This window comes from Ascaphus truei, chromosome 7 (genome assembly GCF_040206685.1).
Source record: "Ascaphus truei isolate aAscTru1 chromosome 7, aAscTru1.hap1, whole genome shotgun sequence".
Lineage (NCBI taxonomy): Eukaryota > Metazoa > Chordata > Amphibia > Anura > Ascaphidae > Ascaphus > Ascaphus truei.
Window position 1 is genome coordinate 35,554,867 of NC_134489.1, and position 18,755 is coordinate 35,573,621.

The window sequence follows — 18,755 nt, forward strand, 5'->3', positions numbered from 1 at the left end:
ATCATTGTAATGAATCGCTCCTTCAACACATTTTATTTAATTTTAACAACACTTACCAAGGCCTAACACATTACACCTCTCATTGCAATAAGTTAATTGGGTTCTATGTGGGATTGCAGCTTTAATCAGACTGATTAGTGTAATTCTGTACACACGACATGCAAGTCATTTCTTTGTGTTATAATAATACAGTCTTGCCAGTGGATTCAGTACAGAACTCCAAACACAGGACAGCCTCGGTTCCATGGCAGACTGGCTGTAACACGGTTACACTCCTTGGGGCCCTCTCTCGTATTGATGCTCCGGGTCTTGCCTTGGAAGAGAAGTCCCCTGTCCCAGCACGTGGACTTCATTTATTGAAGATCTGGGGGATTTGTGCATTGGGTCCCTGGGCACCATTAGCTCTTGGATCCTCACAAAAGTTGCATTGTCTGGAGGGAAATCGTTCTTCTAGAGGATGAAAGGAAAGAGCAGTCGCCAAATGCACGCACAAGGATTGTAGTGAAGGCACGGAGTGATCTCTCCCTGCAGGGTTTAGCATCAACATCATAACTATGGGTGAGTGGCTCGTGATTTTCACTTTCTTGTGTGTATGTATATCTTTATATAGAGGTATCTAGGTACATAGCGCTTTACAGCAGTAATACACGGGACATAATAATATAACACACAATGGGAAGAAGCGCTTCAGACATAAAAGTAACCTTAGGAAAGGGAGTCCCTGCCCCGAAGAGCTGACAGTCCAAGTGATTCCATTTGTGTTCCTTAACACTCACAAGGTAAGTGCCAGTTAACCCCGGCACTATCAGAGGGGCCTGCAACACATTGCTTTGCACAGGAATGCATTTTATTTTTTTGCATTACAGGTTTGAAGCAGGAGGTTTGCAGAGCTGAACTGTGTTATTTTCAGCTCCGGGGACCCCGCCTCTCGAGATACCTCCAGGAGGGTGCTAGTAGCAGCTCCGGCTGGGCTGTGTGGGGCTATGAAAATGGCTGATTTAAAGCGCTTGCGAACTAATAGGAAGCCGTGACGTCATCGCTGCTGCCACTCCCTGCGGAGGTAAGGATCTCTGTCAACAAAAACAGGGCGGGACACCCTAAAAGGAATCCCCGAAAAGTTTTAGTTAATTAGTTCTATTCTATACCCCTGGGGAGCACTGCCTGATTGACTAGAAAGAGTTGTTACTGCTCATTTAACTTAATTGTTGGTAGCAGTGCTCTTTCCACCTTAATTACTTTTATAAGTATCTCTGGCAGCAGGGGGTCCCCCAAGCTGTTACTCTGCTCCGGAGACCCTTTATTATTTTTTTAACGTTCTGCTGCGTAACACCCCCAGGGGGAGCCAAATCCCTTCTTCACCCCCTGCACGCACATTATAGCCTATAATGCTGCAATGAACTGCAGCACCAACGCAGGCTGTTCCCTGCCGCATTCAAAATGATGGCTGTGTATTCCCTGTGGGGTTTGTGTCTGCTCCCCCCTGCACAACATGCACTTGGTGGTAAAGTCTGCAGTGTTGCCTAATTCCAACGGACGATTGTGCATTCTGGAGCCGCACAAGATGCATGCAATAGATACAAGAAACTGTGTGAGTGTGTACACACACACACCTACCTACCCAGACCTTTGCAAGTCTGTGACAATCCCCTATTGTTATATACGGGGTTTTGCACCGTGCTTTTAAACCCCTTTGGTGCCGTACAGTAGCGATGCGTTGCCAGCCTCTCTTGCCTGCACGTAACTCACCTCCAAACACAGCCGTAGCAGTCCTGTGTAGCACTTGGTGCCTGTGATCGGCTTGGTCTCCTGCAGCTGGATCTCCACAGCTGCCAGAAAGCCCCTGAGCCCCAGCTCCGTGATCCTGTTCCCTGTGGGGTAGGTAAGCACACGGGTATAAAGTGTCACATCCCCCCCACCAACCCCTGCAGCACTGGCAATGGTCACTTATATGCGAGTCACTCCCTCACTGGGGCCTGGTCACGGCGGCGCGCACAACGGCGTGCACGCCAGACACTCAGTCAGGTAGCTCCTTGTGTGTGCGCTCCCCTCACGATGGAGCGTCCGCAGGCAGGGAAGAGAAGACGCGGTCACGTGCTTGGCGGGCGGATATGCCCCCATCATGGCCGCGTCCCCCCGCGCATCCCATTGCTCCCCTACAGACTGCAGATCGCAGCTGTAATCTGTGCACGCGCCGCAGTGAGCACTGGGGCCGTATCCTTAGGCCCCGCTCACATAGCACGCTACACGACGTGTGCGCGCGCTTTCGTTTAAGATGCCTGGTGGCCAAAGTTAGTGTTCAGTATTGAAACTACCATTAGCTGCAAAGTGCGGTGTCGACGCTGCCGCAGTCGCGGGAGTCTTTTCCAGGGCCGCCAACAGGGGGGGACAAAGGGCACTGGCGTCCCGGGCCTCGTGGGTCAGGGGGGCCCGGGCGCGGACGGGCGACAGTTATTTAAATAAATGTTAAAAAAATGGCGGCTATTCCCCCGCGGTCCCGGCGCGCATGCGCTGGGCAAGCAGGGCCCGCTCACCCCCCTCCGCTCCCAACGCGCATGCGCAGGACAAGCATGGCCCGTTCGCCCTCCCCCCCCCCCCCAACGCGCAAGCGCAGGGTAAGCAAGGCCCGCTCCCTCCCCCGCTCCCAACGTGGGACGGAGGGGGAAGTACCTGCTCCTCTTCTGCAGCCTGCTTCCCCCACCCCGCGGCCAGCTTCCCGCGCGCCCCCCGAGTCCACCTCCCGCGCGCCACCCAAGCTTACCTGCCATGCCCACCTCCCGTGCCGGGCAGCTGCCGCGGGGATATCGGGGGCAGGAGGGGGAAGCGTCCGGCGGCAAGCTGCACCCACCCAGTCAAGGTAAGTCACCCCACCCAGTCACTGACTTTCACCCACCCAGTCACTGTCACTGACTTTCACCCACCCAGTCACTGTCAACCAGTCATTCTCTCCCACCCACACAGTCACTGTCAACCACCCACTGTCATTCATTCAATGTCATTCACCCACACACCCACTGTCATTCACCCACCCACCCACTGTCATTCAACCCACTGTCATTCAAAAGTCACCATCAGTCACCCACCCAGTCACTGTCCATCAGTCACCCACCCTGTCACTGTCCGTCAGTCACCCACCCTGTCACCGTCAGTCATCCACCCTGTCACCGTCAGTCACCCACGCTGTCACCGTCAGTCACCCACGCTGTCACCGTCAGTCATCCACCCTGTCACCGTCAGTCACCCACGCTGTCACCGTCAGTCACCCACGCTGTCACCGTCAGTCACCCACGCTGTCACCGTCGGTCACCCACCCTGTCACCGTCGGTCACCCACCCAGTCACCGTCAGTCACCCACCCAGTCACCGTCATTCACCCACCCAGTCACCGTCATTCACCCACCCAGTCACCGTCATTCACCCACCCAGTCACCGTCAGTCACCCACCCAGTCACCCACCCAGTCACTGTCATTCACACTGCTCAACCCACACTCTTAAAATGAAAATGTATATAGTGTGGGTGTAGCCACAGTTAGCTATGGGATCCACAGGAGAGCAAAAAGCCTCTAGCACTCCTTGCACAGCAAAGGTGCAGATGTAATTTATTAGCAGCACAAATGCATCAGGAAGCACACAAGGAGACCATAATATGCCAAGAGGAGAGCAGATACTCTACCCTTACTGCCTAAAGAACACTATAACAAATAGCCAGATGGCATGTGAAGTCTACAAGATTGATCCATTGATTGATTGATTGTATTAAAACAGCTCCAAGTAGGAGACTGAAAACATTGCGTGCCCAACACACGTTTCCCTCCAGCTATGGAGCTTCGTCAGGGACAATTTTGGCAGGGAACCGCTACTTTGTACTTTTTATAAACCATACACTGGATTTTCCGACACCTAGGATCACAGCCAGACACACGGCTTCAAGCATTCGTCGCTGTGGTGCATTATATGGCTGGATTTCACCGCACACCCTGTAAACTCACGTAAAAGGTTTAGACAGATGAGAACTTGGTTTCCTCGGATAAATACTTTTCCATCCCGATATTCAGCTTTTCCCAATAAAGGATTTGTGATTTCAGTGGCTTCCACCTGCTGAAAGGAAGAGAAAACAGGTTTGTTTTTCCTATCGAACATACAAAATAGACAAGTATATAACTTACCCAGTGTCAGATGGCCCGTTAGGCCCGGACCTAAGGCGACAAAATTTTGGGACGGAAAAAATGTCTGCCCCATTTGCATTTGCCGCGCTCTCGACTTATCTGACCTAATGGGACGGACTTAATTACCTGTGCCGGCTGCCTCCGTTATGCCACCCTGCTTCTCCTTCAAAATCGAGCGTCACATGACATCGCGGATGTCACACGGCGTCTCGTTGCCATGGCAACCGTGATGTCCGCGGCGTCATTTGACGCTGGATTCTGAAGGGGAAATAGGGCGGCAGACACAGGCAAGTGTCTAAGGGCGGCGCATTTGGAATTCCGCCGCTGACCTTACCAGAACACTGTCCTTCTGTCTCTGTAAGTTCTCCCTACTTACCACTTCGATTGTAAGCTCTTCGGGGCAGGGACTCCTTTTCCTAATGTTTTGTGTCTGAAGCGCTTATTCCCCATATGTGTTATAATATTATGTTGCGTGTAGTGTAAAGAGCTATGTACATGGATAGCGCTAATATATAAATATACACACAAACACACACACACGATTGCTGTTTTAGGAAAAGAAAACCCCACACCTGAAGATGCCAGGTACACGTATGTATAGGGCCAGGACCCTCTTACCTCTACCTCTGCCAGGGGAGCGCGTTTTGTTGCAGACTTGGCTGCTTTTCCTCTAACATTTTTCTGCTCAATGTTGGATATTTCTGTTAAAGAAGGAAGAAAGATGCTGTAGCGCGCAGGCCGTGCGCTTACCAAAGGGTTTTTTGCCACTAGAAGGGAAATTGGAGCAATGCTTTGCAGGCCCTTCTGGCACCTAAACAATTATCTGGACATTACCAACTAACGCTAACCCGAATATCCTCTCGTACCATCGTGTTTAATGAAGGGTGGGCAGGGGGGGGGGGGGGTGCAAATCCAGTCCTCAAGGGCCACCAACAAGTCAGGTGTTCAGAATATCCCTGCTTCAGCACAGGTGGTGCAGGCAAAGACTGAGCCACCTGTGCTGAAGCAGGGATATCCTGCCAACCTGACCTGTTGGTGGCCCTTAAGGGCTGGAGTTGGCCACTCCTGGTTTAATGCAATGTCACTATTCCCACTTACGTTTCTTTGCGGTTTTGAGGTCCTCTTTCTTGGCCAGTCCGGTTTGGCTCGGCATGCTGCTGCTGCTGCCTACAAATCTGTCCTCCTTCTTCTGAGGTTCCTGTGACAATTGCAGTTATTTCAAGAACATCTGCTCTGAATGGAGATATTTATTTTTGGTCGCAGCGTTTTTACGCTCGAGGCTGATCGCGGTTGTACATGATCTGTGTATTGTAATGAGCCCGGGTTGGAAATGAAGTTAATTGTGTCAGATGAGCAGGGTAGTTTTGCACCTCTACATTATTACATTCAGCAGTGCTGTGTATATCTGCATCAGGAATGGTGAAAACATTTATTTTAGCAGCGATCATTTAAGTTAAACATTTGTATGTATATAAATCTGATACATACTGTACAATACATGTATATCATCTGAACATAAACGGGGTGTGTGTATATGCTTTCACACACTGGAACTGTCTCTGTGTATCATACATTATATGTGCACATTTGCATGTCATTTCCCAGAATCCCTGGCTGCAGTGGAAGCACTGTGTGCTAAGCGATAATGGGGTAAGGCAGTGTTGCAGACCTGTTTGAGACGTGTATGTGCTCACAAGTGGTATTTTTATTTGCTATACATTACATGAGAATTGTTCCAAATTGATACAGCATTTCCAGAATTTGTCAGCAGATAAGGAATAGCCTAATTTTCTGAATCTGTCTTTCATACCATTTGCTAATGTTCTCATATGATTCACGCTATTTCACTACGCACTGTGCAGAAACTGTCAGAACGTATCCACTGGGCTTAGGTTGCACCTGAATTCCTTCTGCACCCTGCTCAATGCCTTCCAGGCTCTCTGCACCGGGACGATTACCCCTGAAGCGAAGGGTTGGTATTCTCAAAATGCCAGGACTCCGCTGTCACAGCAGAAGGGCGACGTCCGTCTTACCTTGTCTTTCTTCTTTAAGGCGCTCTTGCTTGGCTTCAATACTTGCGACTTGTCTGGTTTTTCAATGACCGTGTTGCTCTGGTGGCTTTGAGGCCTGTCACTCTTGGACTCTCCATGCCGCGATAACGCCGGCTGTGTGGAGAAGGAGCAGGAAGTTGGACTAGGGACAGTAAAGATTTTACCCGTCGTCCGCTTACTAAAGAAAAACCCTCCTCTTTGAGAGTCCGACTTGTCTGAAGGACAGATTGACACAAAACCAATGAAGAAAAGCATCAAGCAACCAACACACCAATGTTTGTGTACGTCTAGGAAATGTCATCATCGTTGTATTTAGCAACTGAAGGTAAGTTTTGTCATTTCTATTCCTCCTCCGTACATAGATATCACACAGAGGAAAGTTATTTTGAGAGGACTGCAAGGTTGGAAGTGGTATATTGTAAAATACCGAGTTGCCAGATCCCTTTCATATACATCATCTCAGCGAGATTTCAACAGGAGACCCCTTGCCATATACATTACAGTATTAATGGACTGTTAGGCCGTGATTATACCAAAAAAAACACCGGCGCGTGGCTCAAAAACAAAATACACAAATCCAATTTAGTTAAACATAACTTGAGCGATATGCGCGCCGCCTGGAACTGCAGGGCGGCAGACTGGAGAGCAGGCAGAGGAATTTGTTCTTGGCAGGCGACGGCCGTGTCACGTGAGCGGTTCAGCCAAGGAGGGCAAACCGCTCACAGCCACGCCTCCTTGCCTCCTCTGCTGGCTCAGATGCCCGCTTGGCAGCAGCGTGAGGATGACGTCACCGGATCATGCTGCCGCCTGGCGGCATCTGGTATAATCACAGCCGTAAGCTTGTTTTTGGGCAGCATCTCCATTACTATTCAAATGGACCAGGCACAGAACCCAAACCCCGATATGTAATGGTGATGAGCTCAATACTAGAGACACGGTTGTATATTCTCACATGGGTAACCACGTTTTAGCTCACCGATCTTGGCTGTTCTTGGGATTCCTTTTCCATCAAAAGCCGCCGCCTTTCCACAATTTCTTTGTGGGTTAAAGAGAGATGTCCCAGGACCTAAAACAGGACGTGAGATTGTAAAACAGGGATGTATCTGAGATTACAAAGGAACTGTTGGTGTTATTGCACGGTACAAACCTCTGCTAATGCCTCCGCCCCATCGTCTCTGATCTGATTATTTGACAAATTCAGCGTCAGCAGTGATCGGTTCAGCCTTAATGCCTGAAATCGTATATAACATGAAATTATAGCAGGAATTCATGTTTGGCAGGAAAAATTTCTAATTTCCTCAGAAATGGACATTCTGCATTGTATACTGATACAGAAATATCTTAAAGATGACATAGTAGTTTAAGATGAATCACTAGATATGTATATCTTTATATAGTTTCACCCAAGTACATAGCACTTCAAAGCAGTAATATAACACATAATGGGAATAAAGACGTTGGACATAAAAGTAACATTAGGAAAAATAAGTCCCTGCCCTGAAGAGCTTACAATCTAAGTGGTAGGGTGTTCTCGTAAGTGCGTCTGCAAGGGGCCACGGTCAATGTATGAGCTGTATCGTATCAGCCAGCGGAGCTGCCCAATTGCTTTGTTAAAGAGGTGTCTTTTAAGGTGGGTCTTAAAGGTGGATAGAGAGGGTGCATGTCGGATATAGGTGTGGGCCAGTGAGTGAGAGAGGTTTTAGGCGGGAGAGGGCTTTAGATACAAAAGGTGCAGACAGAAGACAGGTGGTTATTTTAAATCATATACAGGCATACCCCGCATTAACGTACGCAATGGGACCGGAGCATGTATGTAAAGCGAAAATGTACTTAAAGTGAAGCACTACCTTTTTCCCACTTATCGATGCATGTACTGTACTGCAATCGTCATATACGTGCATAACTGATATTAATAACGCATTTGTAACAGGCTCTATAGTCTCCCCGCTTGCGCACAGCTTCGGTACAGGTAGGGAGCCGGTATTGCTGTTCAGGACGTGCTGACAGGCGCATGTGCGAGCTGCCGTTTGCCTATTGGGCGATATGTCCTTACTCGCGAGTGTACTTAAAGCGAGTGTCCTTAAACCGGGGTATGCCTGTACCTATCTGATTTCCTAGCTTTCTCCTTTTGATTCAAGGGAGGAATTAAATCGTGGCTGTAAATAAATTATTCTCTTCTGGTTGGACCACGGGTTTTTCGATCAAACAGAGTAAAAGATCCAACTAGTCCATGTTATACCTCCCATGATATTCTTCAATTTGAAGAGTGTTTTAGCATTGTTGTCACCTATGGCAGTAAATCTCATCAATGATCAGAACAAAGGTTCCGAAGCTGAAGTTTGAAATTACCAGCTTGGAGTCGGATATGAATTCCCCAATCTTCTTATGTGCAAATCAGTAGAAATAGCCGTGTTAATTCAGTTGCGATAGCGCAGATTACTTCAGTATTAAGTGATATCTTTTTTTATTTGGACAAACAATTGATATTATAAGACAAGCGTTCGAGAGTTCTCTCCCTTCCTCTGGCAGAGAGAGAACTCTCGAAAGCTTGTCTTATAATATCAATTGTTAATCCAAATAAAAACGGTATCACCTAATACTGAAGTACTCATTTACTCTGCACTATGTGTAAATAGAAATACAGGTGGTCTGTTATCCGTCTCACAGGTTATCCGATGCCAGATAATGCATTCCGCCGAATGCATTATCCGTCATTGGAATGAATTATCTGACGGCGGTTTGCGGGACGGATTCTGACGGATAACCGAGGACCGCCTATACACCAACTAGATCTATGAAAATAGTTTTACTGAACAATACAATGATCTAGCGTCTTCATTCAAGATGGAGAAGAATGAACACGGCTAAATCATTTTAGTGCTAGAACAAAGTAGAGAGGTCTAGAACATTTCTCCCGGCAAGTAGCGAGATGACTGTTTCTCGCTTCTGTGACAGTCCCCCTCCTTACCTCCGCGATGTAACGGGCTCCCGGGTCTGCGATGTGGTTGAAGCTGAGGTTCAGGGAAATTAAGTTTTTGTTGGTCATCTTCAGGCTTTGAAGGGCTTCGCTGATGAGTCTGGCTCCTTCATCATTGATTTTGTTGTTGCGTAGTGATAGGTGAGCCAGCCTGCATCAGCAGAGAGAGGCCCTTCATAAGTTTCAAACAGACTGGCGGAATATGTACGCATATCCTAATAAAGGGGCCAGATGAGCACCAAAAAGTGGATCATAGTATATGGATTTTGCATCCAGATATGGAGTTGTCAGCGTTCTAGCATTTTGCCTATGTGCTAGTAATTTCTTTGAAGACACATACAAAGTAGAGCTCTACTCACAAGTTCATACTGAAGTTAATTTGCGTATCGTTCATACAGTCATTTCGTGATAAAACGTTGTCATTCCACTGTTCTTGACAGTCAGATTAAATGTAGAACTTCCTTATGAACTTGTGAGTAGAGCTGTACTTTGTATCTCTGTCTTAGAGGAGACCGGCACTTTGAAGACATTGTTTGTCTATGTTGTGTTGGCTGCACACGCTGGATTCTCCTCGTCTGAAACTGTTTCCTCGCACTTTGGAATTGTAGCATATGTGCTAGTAACATTCTGCATATATATTCAGTTGCTTTGTGGGGTGTACTAGTAGGACAGACTTGAAGGGACATAGGTGTCCTATTTGTGTCATTGTTACCCGCTAAGTGGAGGGACTGTTTTAATGGGCAATGCTGTCAATGTTGTAGTTATTTGTATCATTATGCTTCCTTAAGGTGAGAAGGATAGTCACAATGGGTAATGGGATTCCTTCTCTTTGTATCACTATGGGCACCTTCCTCATGGTAACATAACTATGTGGCTCATAGGTCTCTTTATCCCTGTATCACTGCCTGGTGATATGAACATATTCAATAAGCCATATGTCCACCTGTGCTTATGAGTATGCATAGACTCAACATGGTACGGACAGTCTTTATAATCTGCCGTATTAATACACTACTTACAGTAAATCATCTCTGATCAGTTTATAATAGGACTGTTGGGCCAATGGGTTACCATCCAGTTTAACTACCCTGGAAACAGAGAGAATATACACATTAAATATAACCATATAATTTCTTCCCAGTCCTCTTATAAGGCAATAATCAAGGTTTAAAAAAAATGACCTGTGTTATAGAACTAAAGACTTGGAGAACAGTAAGATGTGGCCTCTTCAGTAATGAAAACAATGTAACCAATTATTTTTTATACGTGGCATAAAAAGAAGTCCTATGTTGTGCAAATATGTGTAAAGTTTTCATTGAGGTAAAAGACACCTATTACTCTACTAATCTGCACACATCACTATATCATGTTTCCCACGCTGAATATACAGCAAGCATGTGCTTTGTGTGGGTTTATTCTGAGCAATATACCACAGATGGAGAACATATATATGTCTTGTCTCTGGTCTATAACTTTCTCAATATCATTTACATTAAATAATTCTTATTGCTTACTTGACATTTGCACAATGTGGCAAGATGTCCAAGAAAGAGGCGAAGGTGGCGTTTGTCAAACCAACGTTCCACAAACTGAAAGAGAGTACAAGGGCCGAATTAACCAAGCAGCGCCGCGTGTTTCGCCAGACACTGTGTTAAACAAGGTATACAACATTCATTCCACGGTGAGAAACGAGCAGTCATAAATTCAGAATGACATGACCTTTCTCAGCAGTAACAGACGATGGGATGAAGGAGGTCTGAGCTGGTTCCTCACCTGATCACGTGGAGATTCGGGAGTGCAGGAAGACACTTAGAGAAAATACCCAGCATGCTGTCATCTATCTTCCAACCTGTGTAACCGAACAAGAGAAATTAACATTACTTTCAATGCATATTCACAGTAATGTAATATAATAGCTGAAGGAGTGGCTCAGTGATTAAAGACACTGGGTCCTATAACTTTCTCAATAATATTTACAAAACCATCAAAATAATTCTCATTGCTTACTTGATATTTGTGTAATGTGGCAACATGTCCACTGAAGCAGGGGAACCTGGTTCAATCCTCGTTGTCGGCTCCTTGTGACCTTGGGCAAGTCACTTTATCTCACTGTGCCTCAGACACCAAAAAACATAGATTGTAAGCTCTACGGGGCAGGGACTGTGTCTGCAAAATGTCTGTAAAGCGCTACGTAGAACTAGCAGCGCTATACAAGAAAGGAGAAAATGTAAAACTTACCGTCATTTTCTTTTCCTGGAACCATGGCAGTGGGCATCTTTGGGTTAATCCCTTCTCACTCTAGGTAGGACAGGAAATAGACTTTTGCAGGTAGGCCATATAAGGCCCCTCCCTCTACCTGCACTTTAGTCTTATGATTCTTCCATAGCTGAAAAATATAACTGATAGGCATTAGACATTCATAGGGAGGGTAACTATGTGCCCACTGCCATGGTTCCAGGAAAATAAAATTACGGTAAATTGTTTTAAATTTTCTCCTTTCCTGATCACCCTGGCAGTGGGCATCTTTGGGACATACCCAAGCAGTGACAATTTTAGGGAGGGATACATAAGAAATAAAAGCCACCAGTTAATGCCTTTATCAGTTTGATCTTTATTAATACACTTTACACTTTATTTCACTACAGATTGTAACACTCTACGTCCAAAGCTTGCGTCAGCTGATGATTGTACGTCTAGTCTGTAGTATTTCAAAAATGTATTGAATGAGGACCAGACTGCCGCTTTGCATTTCTGTCCTGGTGTAGCTTGGGCTTTAAATGCCCATGATGTAGACATGGCCCTTGTAGAATGAGCTTTAATGTTCAAAGGTTTATCTTGTCCTTTGCTTTCATAAGCTTTTTTAATACAAGACACTGTCCACTGAGAAATTGTTGTCTTTGATGCTGCTTAACCTTTCTTTATTCCCTCTGGTATGATGAATAGTCTGTCTGACTTTCTGATATCTCGCATCCTTTCCATGTACACTTTTAGGCATCTCACCACGTCTAATTTGTGTAGTCTTTCTTCTTTCTTGTTCTTTGGATCTGGACAGAATGACGGAATCACGATTTCCTGAACTGTGATACAACCTTTGGCAGGAATTGATGCACTGGTCTGAGAACTGCCTTGTCTTGATGTATGACTAGGAATGGTTCCTTGGCTGATAGTGCCTGTAGTTCTCCCACTCTCCTTGCTGAGGTGATTGCGATCAAAAACGCCATCTTCCATGATAACCATCTTAAACCTATCTCCTGTATAGGTTCAAACGGAGATGCCGTTAATACATCCAATACTAGAGACAAGTCCCATGTAGGTACTCTGTTTTTGATTTGAGGTCTTAGTCTTTTAACTGCCTGCAAGAACCTGATGATTAATCTTTCCATTGCCAGATTTCTTTCCAATAAGGCTGATAGTGCAGATACCTGTACTTTCAATGAGCTAAGACTGAGACCTTTCTCAAATCCCTTTTGTAGGAACTCTACTATTGACACAATTCTAGGTGAAAGGAAATTTTGTTTTTCTTTTTCGCACCAATCGCGAAAGCAAAGCCAGATTCTATGGTACACTTTTGATGTGGATCCTTTTCTTGCGTGTAAAAGGGTCTGGATTGTTTTGTCTGAACAACCCTTCAGTCTCAATGTTTCCCGCTCAATCGCCATGCCGTCAAGGCCCATTGTTTGGCGTTCGGATGACATATTGGCCCCTGTCGCATCAGTCCTTTGCGATCTGGTATGTGCCATGGTGTATCTACTGCCATATTTACCAAGTGTGTGAACCAAAGCCTTCTTGGCCAGTATGGTGCTACAAATATCACCTCTGCTGGGTCTTCCCTGATTTTCCTGATTGCTTTCGGAATTAGGGGAATTGGAGGGAACAGGTATGCCAACTTGAAGTCCCATTTGAAACTGAGAGCATCTGTACTTTTTGCGCTTGGATGAAACTGTCTAGCACAGTAGTTCTTTACCTTGCGGTTCTGATGTGTCGCCATGAGATCTATGTCTGGCTGACCCCATCGCTCTACCAGTTCTTGAAACACCTGTGGGTCTAATGCCCATTCTCCTGGGTGTATAATGTTGCGACTTAGAAAGTCTGCTGTGACATTTTCCAGTCCTGGGATATGTATGGCTGTAATTTCCGATAAGTGGCGCTCTGCCCAAAAAAGGATTTCTGCTGTGAGATTAATCAGCTTTCTGCTCCTGGTTCCTCCTTGTTTGGCTATATACTTGACAACTGACCCGTTGTCTGATTCTATCTTTATATTGCCACCATTTATTTGGTCTTGGAAAGCTTCTAGGGCCCTTTGTACTGCTTTTAGTTCCAGCAGATTTGATGGAAGATGCTTTTCCTGGTTTGTCCAGGTTCCTTGCACCAATGTTTCTCCCATTTGGACACCCCAACCTGCGTTGCTTGCATCTGTTGTAATTCTTTCCCACTGTACTGGGTGTAGTGTTTGTCCTTTTCCCAGGTTTCGGGTATCTTCCCACCACTTTAATTCCTGTTTTGTGTGTGGGTGTAACAAGATTCTTTGTCTTGTGTTTTTGTGATTCCCGTTCCATTGTTGTAAAAAATTGTTTTGTAATGGTCTCATATGTAGCGCTGCCCATTTTGTGACGCTTAATGTTGAAGCGAATTTTCCTAGAAGCTTCATGCATTCTTCTGCTGAAGTTCTGGTTGCTTTCCTGAGCTTATTTGTTTGCATAGTTATGTCTTGCCTCTTTGTGCCTGGCAGTCTCACTTCTCCTTTTGCCGTACCGAATTCTACCCCCAAAAATCTTAATAGTTGAGTGGGTATGAGATGACTCTTGTCTCTGTTTATTAACCAACCGTGCTGTTCCAGGAAGGTTATAACCATCTTCTGGTCTTGTTGTAGTTTCTCCAGACTTTTTGATTTTACCAGGATGTCGTCCAGGTATGGGTATATTTCTACCCCTCTTTCTCTCATTTCTGCCACTAAAGGGGCTAGAATTTTTGTAAAAGTTCTTGGGGAAATTGCCAGACCAAATGGCAGTGCTGTGTACTGATAATGATCTTGGTTCACTGCAAACCTTAGAAATCTTTGGTGTCCCTTTGCTATGGGCACATGTAGATAAGCGTCTTTTAAGTCTATCGCCACCATCCAGTCTCCTGGTTGTACCTCTTGAATAATCAGGTTCAGTGATACCATCTTGAATTTTCTTATTTTCAAGACTGAATTTACCTTTCTTAGGTCTAGGATTGCTCTGTAATCTCCTGAAGGTTTTTGTACTAGAAATATTCTGGAATAAATTCCACTTCCTCTGTCTTCCTGAGGTACCTTCTTTATTACTTCCGCTTGTAATAACTTCTTTAAAGCCGAATTCATCTGCCTTCTTTTTTCCTTGGACTGTACCCATGTTATTAGGCCCATATTTCTACTTGGTATTTCTTTGAACTCTATACTGTACCCCTGACGAATGGTTTCTAATACCCAATTGTCCTGTATTGTTTGGGCCCACGTTGCAGAAAACTGCGTCAGTCGCCCTCCTACTGGCAACTGCTGGGCCCTTTGACCTTCATGTGAACTTGTTCTTGGCAAATGATCCTCTTCCTCTGGCGCCTCGAAAAAGCCGGTTCTGGCCGCCCCTCCATGTTGTTTTCCTTGGAAACGACCTGCCAGGTCTATATGTCTTTGCTTCCTTATACTGATTTCTATTAGACTGTTGGAAACCGAATCTTCTGGTTCTGTTTTCCTGGGGCAAAAAAGTGCTCTTACCTCCTGATGCTTTTGTTATTATGGCATCCAGTTTGTTGCCGAAGAGGAATTCACCTTCAAACGGTAATCCGCATAAGCTATTCTTTGATGCTGTGTCAGCCATCCACTGTCTGAGCCATAAAGCCCTTCTTGCCGATACTGCTAGAACCATAGATTTAGCTGCTAATTTTACCGCATCCAAAGAGGCTTCTGCTATGTTAGTCTGTTGCCCACTTTACTTCGGACAGTGCCTTCAGAATAGCACTTCTTTTTACACCCTTGTCTATTGCCTCTTCTATGTTGGCAATCCACACTCGCATAGCCCTTGCTGCTGACGTTGTTGCTATGGCTGGTTTGTAGGATGTCCCTGCCGTGACGTATGCTTTTTTCAATACGTAATCCATCTTCCTATCCATAGTGTCCTTTAATGATGCAGCTTCTTCTATTGGGATTGTGGTCTTTTTTACTAGTCTGGATATAGCAGTATCCACCTTTGGGCTAACATCCCAAAATGTTACCTCCTCTTGTGGGAATAGATACATCTTCCCAAATCTTTTAGGCGTAAATACTTTGGCGTCTGGTCGCACCAACTCTGCTTGAATGAGGTCTTTAATTACCTGATGAATAGGAAAAACTCTACTTTTTCTTTGTCTTGACCCAAAGAGTTTATCTTTCTTGTGGGTTAACTCCCCAGTATCTTCTAATTCCAATGCCTGCCTCATGGCCTTGATGAGTGGATCCACCATTTCTACATCAAATTCAGGATTCCTCTTCCTGAATATCCTGATCTGATGAATCCATTTCACCCTCTGATACTTGAAAACAATCAATGTCAGAATCATCTGATGAAAAACCTTTCCCCTTATCCAGACTAGTTTGAGATCTAGATCTTTTTGCGCAGGGTTAACTGCTTGCTGAACTGCCGCATCAGCACTCTGTTTAACAGCCTCCTTCATTAATACAAGGAAAGTGCTCATTTGCTCGTTGGAATCTCCTGCAGCTGCCTTAAGACAATCTTCACACAATTTCTTCCCTATTAGGGTTGGTTTCTCGCAAGCTGCGCACCATTTAGTTTTCTGCGCAACCTTCCTTTTATGTTGCAGGGATTCCCCCGTACCCTTTGAAGATTCTGCTTCTGGGAGGGTAACCACCGAACTATTTTAATAAAAACAAAATAAATACTAAATATACACCCTAATGTATATAGCTCCACTCTCTTTCCCATGTAGAACTAAAACTAAGGACTCACCTAGTCTTGGGAACTGAACTTTTATGGGTCTCCATTTTCGAATCCATTTCCAGCACTTGGCTTCTCCCTGCTGAGCGTTCCATGCTGCCGTTTTTCTCTCATAAACACACACACAGTGTGTCTGTCGCTCCTATGACGTCACCACAGTGCTCGTGCACGGCTTGCTTGTCTGTGCACGCATCCGCCGGCCGGAACGTGACGCGAGCGCTCCCATGCACTGTTCCCTCTACCGCAGCGTTCCAGACGCTAGCGCGGTCAATCTGAGCGTTTTTTACGGCCCGCATTGTACCGGGCTCCTGGGGGTTTCTTTACCGCAGCGTACCAGACGCTAGTGCGGTGAGTCTGAGCCTTCACGGGGCTCTCAGCTGCACTGCTATGCTCCCCCTCCCTTTGTGTCGGGTTAATGGGGTTTACTTTGAAAGTAAGCCTCCACGGCCCGCGGCTGCAGCTGCTCCCCACCCCACGAATGTATTGGGTTCCTGGGGGTTCCCCCGACTCTTAGGGGTCTCCGTCTTGCCACCCGCATGGGCGCGTCGACCAGAGCTTCAGGGTAGAGGGGTTGAGGTCCCTGGATAGCTGCACGAGGTGCAGTAGGTGAGTCCTTTAGAAAATAAAAAATCCTACTCCTAGCTGTGAGGACAGGAAAAAGACTAAGGTGCAGGTAGAGGGAGGGGCCTTATATAGCCTGCCTGCAAAAGTCTATTTCCTGTCCTACCTAGAGTGAGAAGGGATTAACCCAAAGATGCCCACTGCCAGGGTGATCAGGAACATGCTATTATTATTTGTATTCTTATTATATAATAATAATTTATCATTTTTATTTCTTATAGAGCATTTCTCCCAATGGCGCTTCACAATTACACCAGAGTGTGTGATACACAGAACATAGGTTCCCCTGCTTCAAATTCAGTGTCTTTGTTATCGGAGTGAGTATCTTTGCTCACTGAGCCGCTCCTTCAGTAATACACAAAGATGACTTGGTCAAACAGAGAGGGCTAAATGTTAGTACCTTAGGATTGTTGTAAGTAAATTGCAAAGTGAGTAAGAAAGGGTGTTGGGTGAGACGTGGTATTCATATTCTATTCAAATTATTCCTTGTGTGGTAATTTTAAAGATTTAAAATGCACAAACATCCATGTAACATTGACTGTCTGCGTTTGTGTCTCAAACTGACACATCCACTGTTTGGGCTTAAAAACGTTATTTTATCATTATTTGAGTACATACCATATATTAATGAAACCATGCCTTTTTTTATATAAAAGTCTCTGCAAATGTGTCTGCAAAAGTCCCTGCAAACTTGTATAGGTGTCTCTCACCCCGAATAGCGATCTCTCGGACAGATTTGCCATCTTCGCTTTCTAACTCCGCCTGGATACTCGGTTTGAAGTAAGAAAACTTTTCCTGGATGTGGCTGAGGGCGGCCAGGCTGCTCTTCTCTGACATTGTGACGGCTTCCTCTGCAAAGAACCCGTGAATTTATCACACGCGAAAGGAGATGGGCCTAACACAGGGATTCTCTACTGCAGTCCTCAAGATCCCCCCCCCCCCCCCCCCAACAAATCAGGTTTTCAGGATATCTCTGCTTCAGCACTGTCTTTGACTGAGCCACCTGTGCTAAAGCAGGGAAATCCTGAAAACCTCACCTGTTGGGAGTGTCTTGACAACTGGAGTTGAGAACCCCTGGCCTAACATCTTGGGGGTCAGCTATCACAATGTCACGGCTGCAAAACTCGTACAAAAAAGATTGAATTAAAAAAAACAAACAAACCTGATAAATCAATGGCATTTGTTGGAGAAATATAGGTATCTATCTGATATTGCGAGATACAGTGAACCCCATTAAGAATGCATCCATTTACATTCAAGTAAATAGAAATGACTGTATTGTTACTTCACTTCTCACCATATTAAATAGGGGACACCGTGCCCTTTTTGCATCAGTATTGCACGTTTACTGCTATGGGGAGATCTGTAACCCCCCTCACTTTTTGCAGGGTGTGTGAGCACATACACCTTATGCCAGAAACCTTTTCCAAATTAAGAGAGCATGTCCAGATGCGGTTGGGAAAGGCACATATGGAAGCTATTTTGTTAACATCATTTATGGGTTATTTCAGTTAGATAATAACTTGAGATAATAAAGGTTTGTATTTTTTTCCTCTCTGGGCATTATGCCACAATATATAGGAGGGGGATTCCGCCTATCACAAAAGAGAGATTCTCAAAGTTGTACTCGTGTATTTTTAGGGTGCTTAGTAACAAATAAGATTTGTTATTGCAATCACAGCACTCCTCCCTCCATACAAATAAACATGCCGGCATTGGGGGGTAAACTACTGTATGGTCATTTGGGGATAAACTACCACCAGGGGTGGCCAACTCCAATCCTCAAGGGCTACCAACAGGTCAGGTTTTCAGGATATCCCTGCTTTAGCACCGGTGGCTCAGCTAAAGACTGAGCCACTGATTGAGCCAACTGTGCTGAAGCAGGGATATCCTGAAAACCTGACCTGTTGGCAGCCCTTGAGGACTGGAGTTGGCCACCTCTCTGCAATAATCTATTCACAAATATTAATCCTGCAGGAAGCCGGGAGCCCCAATT

At 45.5% G+C, this 18,755-nt stretch overlaps 1 protein-coding gene across 5 annotated transcripts in view; it reads right to left on the bottom strand.

The window, feature by feature from the left end:
* LRRC71 (leucine rich repeat containing 71) overlaps positions 1-18,755 on the bottom strand; it is a 20,714-nt gene continuing 1,959 nt past the window's right edge. For 2 of the 5 annotated variants that reach the window (XM_075607660.1, XM_075607657.1), the window contains exons 5-17: positions 17,470-17,610; positions 10,965-11,040; positions 10,706-10,780; positions 10,211-10,279; positions 9,183-9,342; positions 7,362-7,445; positions 7,191-7,280; positions 6,197-6,328; positions 5,262-5,361; positions 4,782-4,864; positions 3,987-4,095; positions 1,747-1,868; positions 2-450 (exon numbers count right to left, since the gene is read on the bottom strand). In XM_075607660.1, the coding sequence (XP_075463775.1) occupies positions 268-450; positions 1,747-1,868; positions 3,987-4,095; positions 4,782-4,864; positions 5,262-5,361; positions 6,197-6,328; positions 7,191-7,280; positions 7,362-7,445; positions 9,183-9,342; positions 10,211-10,279; positions 10,706-10,780; positions 10,965-11,040; positions 17,470-17,610 (1,424 nt within the window). In that variant the 3' untranslated portion in view covers positions 2-267. Of the gene's footprint in view, positions 451-1,746; positions 1,869-3,986; positions 4,096-4,781; positions 4,865-5,261; positions 5,362-6,196; positions 6,329-7,190; positions 7,281-7,361; positions 7,446-9,182; positions 9,343-10,210; positions 10,280-10,705; positions 10,781-10,964; positions 11,041-17,469; positions 17,611-18,755 lie in introns of all 5 variants that reach the window. The other 3 variants (XM_075607658.1, XM_075607659.1, XM_075607661.1) reach the window with 3 other exon arrangements.